The sequence below is a fragment of the Bison bison genome, unplaced genomic scaffold, assembly GCF_000754665.1.
Source record: "Bison bison bison isolate TAMUID 2011002044 unplaced genomic scaffold, Bison_UMD1.0 scf7180017864327, whole genome shotgun sequence".
NCBI classification, from domain to species: Eukaryota; Metazoa; Chordata; class Mammalia; order Artiodactyla; family Bovidae; genus Bison; species Bison bison.
Window position 1 is genome coordinate 4,370,474 of NW_011494899.1, and position 6,266 is coordinate 4,376,739.

Genomic DNA, 6,266 nt, shown 5'->3' on the forward strand with positions numbered 1-6,266 from the left:
CCTGATGTTTCCATCACCCGTATCTTTCATTACCATTACATATCCCTACTTACCTTTCTCGGAGTTCACTGATAAGATCCAGTTTCTTCATGACTACTTGAAGTGGAAAGAGCTCTTCATCTTTAAATGTTTTCTATTAGGGAGGGGAAAAGCGCAGAGAAGTCGCACTTGAAGGACAGGTTTCTTAAGTCAGTAAAAAGGGAAGTGTGAAAGCTCAGGTCTCATTTTCACTCTGTAAGCAACAGCAATACACTTACCATCTGTGTGCCCACACTCAGTGCCAAAGAAACAATAAGTCGTCGCTGCTTTGTGCTTGGTCCATTTAGAGTGTTTTCAGCCAAAACTAGAGCAGAGAGCACATCAAGACGCTGTTCACTATATTTTTTGTCAGAAATTACTCTTTTCTTAAAGATAAAAGGAAACAGGACATACCAGCTTTAAATTTGAGGCAGTAACAAAAGACTCATGAGGAAAAATTTTTCAGTTATCTTTTCCATGATTCAACTTAACAGCACTTAAGACAAATACTTTCCCTATTCACTTCTTTTGATAATGTCAGATGCTTTATTTCTATAACATTCTTGCTGAGCACCATCAGGAAGAACAAATTACTAGGTGTACCTCAAAATTACCATATCAATTTAACAAGGAACTAATTTAAGAAAGATACAACATTATTTTAATAATGCACAGTATGTCTTTTTTAGGAGAACTGTGTTAATGCTGGAAATTCAGGCTAAAGATAATCCTCATCACTCTCAGTAAAATCATGGAATACCTTGGAGATTATAACCAAGAATATTGTGGATAAACAGGCTTAACTAGAAAACACAAAACAACAGAAGGGCAAACTAGAAAGATAATATAATTATGCTTTTATACCTTGGCCACAGAAATAGAATTAAGAGCCTGATGCTGAAGATGCTGTGTTATATGTGAGACTGAATCAGCCACAACCATGCTTCTCCTGTAGAACATATGCTCTATAGCCTAAAAAGAATCAGAAGTGATTCTGTGAGAATCAACTTAAAACTTAAAATATTTAGGCACAATTCTAGAATATCTTTATGACTTTGGGCCTGGTAAGAAAGTTATAAATGAGATGAAAAAAGCACTACTATAATGGGTAAGACTGGTCAATTCAACTGTATTAAAATTACAAATTTGTTTATCAAAAGCCACTATAAAGAAAATTAAAAGATAAACCAACGTATGAGAAAATACCTGCCACACACAAGGGATAAGTACTCAGAATATGTAGACACCAAATGAATCAAGCACTTTTTTAAAAAGGCAAACAATTCAACAAATACCTGAACAAAAGACATAAAAATATTTTTCACAAAAGAAACAGTTAATATTTGAAAAGATACTATCATTAATCATCAGGGAAATGTTAAATATAAAGTCGTCTATAAACACTAATTCACAAGTACACATGCACACACACACACACATACACACAAAAGATTGATAATACCAATGTCGGCCAGGCAGGGAACAACAGAAATCTAATATACTGACGGAGGTATGTAAACTGATGTTAACTACTTTGAAAAATAATCTGGCATCATCTTAAAAGCTGAGTATACACATAGCATAAAACCCAGCAATCCACTCATAGGTTTATAACCCCTCATAAAAACTTTTGCACAATTACACCAAGAAACATAAATTAATACAAGAATGGCAACATGATTTAAAATAGCAAAAACTGGAAACTATCCAAAAGTCCAACCCTAGGAAGACTACACAGTAATGAAAATTAATGAACTACAGCTACTCACTCCAACATGTTAAGACCAAATAAAAAATTCTGAGTAAAAAGAAACCAAGCCAAAGAATACATGAGACATCACTCCATTAATACAAACTTCAAAAACATTTATAACTAAACAATGAGTGGTTGATAAGTTCAGTCATATGCCACCAACTAAAAAGAAACAAGGGAATCATGAAGCTCAGGACAGCGGGTCCTCCAAGAGGGTAGATTAAGATGCAGTCCCGGAAGGACAAGAGAGGGGGCTTTAAAAACACTGGTAACATTCGCTTTCCTAAATGGGGTAATAGGTTTTTAAGTGTTTATTATTTTTAAATTATGCTTACATATTAAATATAAGATATACATGCATTTATACATATATATACTTCTGTATTTGCATTTCATTAAAAATAAATATAACTAATAATACCTTAAAGGAAAAAATGGCTAAAAATCTAAAGACAAGATCTCCAAACTATATTTCCTAAGCATATCTAAAGCCACTATTAACAGAAATTCCCTAGCAAATCTTTAGCTCAGGTTTTACAAAAAGCTACAAGTAGGCTCTCCCACCTATGAGTTTTATTTCTTTACTTAACAGTATGCTAAGAAACATTTTACCACATTTTCAAAAGCATTCAAATCCCAAGATTACAACACTTCCTCTATATTATAAAACAAACAGCCTCATGCTGACTGGCCTCATATGCATTTTAATACTATAACATTTTATGTGTAGTTTTTAAAACTCATGTAACACACTTAGAACTTCCACGAGTAAAACTACTAATATTTTGACTAATCTTTTCATTTTCCTTCTTTTCTTTTGGACTACATGTTAACTTTTAATAAAGTTTAAGTATATTGGCCATTCACAGAAAATTATGCAAGAAATTTCTGTCACTGGTTAGTTCCTTTATCTAAGAGACAAAAACACATTCCCATAATTTTTTATACTCATAATCAAGAAGTCAAACCTTACCCCCAAAAATCCTACTTTATGCTTGGATCATTTCTCAATTATAATGGCAAGGTAACACAATCCAAAACTTACCTTGAGAAGTTCAACAAGCCTGCATAATGCTTTAACTGATGTTTTGGTCATTGGCTTTTGCATGGACATGTAGAGATTCATTGTGGTTTTAATAATGGTACTAATACTATATGCATATAAAAAGCCCTATAAAAAACCAACATAAAACATCAATTAAAATCACAATAAAAGGTTTCATTCTTCAAGATTTCATTCTCTATGTGATAATAATTCTTCAACTCACCAATATCTAGTGTTTCTAAAGTGCATTTAAGATTCTGAAATACTCTTTACATGCAGTATTATACATGGTGGTGAAGTTTCAAAGCACCCCTTTAAAGTTATGCAACCTATCACACACTAGAAGGTTAGTCCTCTTGACATTACAGTATATAACTGCAATTAAAGAATATTTCCATTAAAAAAAACAAAACTTTCAGAGAAACGACTGGGATGTCAGGAAGGTATCTATTCATCCTTATGTTACCTGCCAGACAAGAAGATTAAAGACTCCTATTTGCTGCAGCTTAAGACAAAGGCTGAGGGCTCTAAGGAAGTAGGAAGTGAAAAATGAGGAGAAAGAGAGCTGCTCTCTGGCCAGTACAGACGTTCAACAGCACTCCTCAGTTCCAAACCGATCTCCCCTTTCTTTCTCACCCAGACCAACCCCTACCATCCATCTGCTACCATGTCCTCTGCTTGTGTTGCCGCTAATCGACTTTCTCTCCTTCCAGCCCCAAGAATAGGGTCTCTCTTACCCTTCTACTTATAAAGGAAGCCACAAGTCCTGTGAGGATTAAAAAAAATTTAGTGCTAATAAACCCAAGGAAACAGTATAGAATACAAAATAAGAAAAAGGCTATTACTTCTCAAACATATTTTCATTTAGATCCAAAAAGAACACACAGAAACAGAGTAATGCAGATTCTTTGGGTTCATAAAGAAGGACCAAAAAGAGACACATGTACAGTTTAGAGATGAACCTAAACTATATTATTGTGAATATATCCAAGGTGCCAGGGCAGCAGCTATATGCCAGTGATTCTCAACCTTTCTCTCCAGCTCCACCCTGAGTAACAGTGGCTGACTAAAGGAATGACACAATGCAGGGAGGGGGAATTTTCTGTGAACCAATAGCAGCTCTATGGTAAGGAGATGCGCCACAATTAAAAGGACCAAGAAATGAGAGTAGGCAGCTTCCTAAGAGGTGACAATAAGATCAGCGCTTGGGGTATACACGCAGGAAAGAGTCGCAAGTCTTACCTTGTCAGCTACAGGGCTATTACACCAGACCCTGAACCTACTGCAGCACTGGGAAAAGTTAAAAAGCAGAGACAAGGAAAAGGAAAGTGTAACTCTAAGGCAGGCAGAAAGAGGTTTTTTGGGGGGAGAGGTGGGAGGGGACACAGAGGTCACAAGCTACCATCACCTCATTCCCAAACTAATTAATGGTCATTAGTTTGTGAAGGATACACATGAAGGATGAATGAATTTTAAACATCTAAATGGGGTGGGGGAAGGTCTGGGGTCTGTTTCTGTAAATGGCAGAATAGATAAGTTGGACCAACCTTCCTGTAGAAAACCAGAAAATCTGGACAAAACATTTTTTTTTAACTCTTGGAAGGTATCAAAGAGCTATCAAGAAAATAAGAAACCACAAGGCCATGATAGGGAGAAGACAGAAACCCAGAGAAATGAGCTCAGCATCTGAGGCTGCTTTCCCATAGAGGCATCTGCCCATTCCAAAAGAGGATAACAAAGACAGAAGCCAGACATAATCTTTCAGGATCCCTGAGGATAAAAATAAGAGCTCATGGCCTATCAAGGAGAGGATGGAGTCCTGCTAAATCAACCAGGCTCTGAGTTGGGATTCTTAAAAACTACCTGCTAAAAAGTAAGGGTGAACTAGAAAAAAACAGCCATCATACAGTTTAGGTCCCGATTTACGATGATCTAAACCCATGACGGGGCTGAGGTAATCTCAGTTACTAGTTGTCCTAGACTAATGCGTATTGGAAGCAAATATTAAATCCTCTCTGGAGGAAGAAAAACAATACCCAGATCTTCAAATTATGTCTATAGTTTTATATACAATTTGTGTTATTACAAATCACCAGGCATACAAAGAGATAACATATATTCAAAAAACAAACAACAAAAAATAGATAATAGAAATAACTAGCAATTATTGGACATGGGCTTCAAAGTAATTACAGTAAGTATGCAGACGGAAATAGAACACAAAATTATTTCAGAAAATTGGAAACTATAAAAAAGAAACAAACTGAAAAGTAATTAAAATTAAGAACTAAGAAAAAAATTTTTTAAGTCAGTAGATGGGTTTAGTAGTAGGTTAGATGAAGAAATAATTAAAACAGATAATTGAACAGGAACAATACTTAAGGAGTTGATGACTGAGAATTTTCCACAAATTCCAAAAGCTTTACAAATCCCAAGTACCAAAAACACATAGAAAACCTCATGTAGGTACATCAAAAAATATTGCTTAAAAACCAAAAAGTATATTTTATAAGCAATCCAACAAAGACATATATTGAAAAAAACAGCAAAACTGACAGCTGCCTTCTCAACAAAAACAAAGGAAGCCAGAAAACAAAAAATTAAGTTAAATTTTAACAGGTATTCCACAAGTAGAAAGATGAGGGGATTCAAGAAGGATAAAAAGCAACTGAACAGGTAAATATATGGGTAAATCTAATGAATACTACTAAAAACAACAGCAACAATGCCTTACATGGTTTAAAATATACATAGAATCAAAATACACTACAGCAGCAAAGGTGAGAAGGGGTAAATAGAATTAAAAGGGCTTAAGAGCCTTATACTGTCTGAAAGTGAATTACTCGTTTATATTGGAGTTGAATGTTCAATAATGCATCTTAAAATCTCTACAGTAACCACTAAAAGAACAGTAAAATACTGAATGAAAGTAACAGAAGGAAAAATAAAATAAATAAAAATAATTCAAAAGAGAGCAAGAAAAGAATATAAACAAATAGAAAGCATTAATCAGGTGCTAATTAAATATGAGTATCAGTATTGACATACATAAGAGTTTCACTGGGGAGAAATACATGTTGCTTAAACATGACCAAGATGATCACGATGGTGTTATCACTCACCTAGAGCCAGACATCCTGGAATGTGAAGTCAAGTGGGCCTTAGAAAGCATCACTATGAAAAAAGCTAGTGGAGGTGATGGAATTCCAGTTGAGCTATTTCAAATTCTGAAAGATGATGCTGTGAAAGTGCTGCACTCAATATGCCAGCAAATTTGGAAAACTCAGCAGTGGCCACAGGACTGGAAAAGGTCAGTTTTCATTCTGATCCCAAAGAAAGGCAATGCCAAAGAATGCTCAAACTACCGCACAATTGCACTCATCTCACACGCTAGTAAAGTAATGCTCAAAATTCTCCAAGCCAGGCTTCAGCAATACGTGAACCGTAGAC

The 6,266-nt window shown here is 35.1% G+C and overlaps 1 protein-coding gene across 1 annotated transcript in view; it reads right to left on the minus strand.

Annotated features, from left to right (window-relative positions):
• The window catches only part of KIAA1033 (KIAA1033 ortholog), a 63,949-nt gene that overhangs the window by 32,918 nt on the left and 24,765 nt on the right, over positions 1-6,266 (minus strand). Inside the window, exons 15-18 of the mRNA XM_010853391.1 lie at positions 2,817-2,942; positions 883-990; positions 258-404; positions 54-133 (exon numbers count right to left, since the gene is read on the minus strand). Coding sequence (XP_010851693.1) covers positions 54-133; positions 258-404; positions 883-990; positions 2,817-2,942 — 461 coding nt within the window. The remainder of the gene's footprint in view (positions 1-53; positions 134-257; positions 405-882; positions 991-2,816; positions 2,943-6,266) is intronic.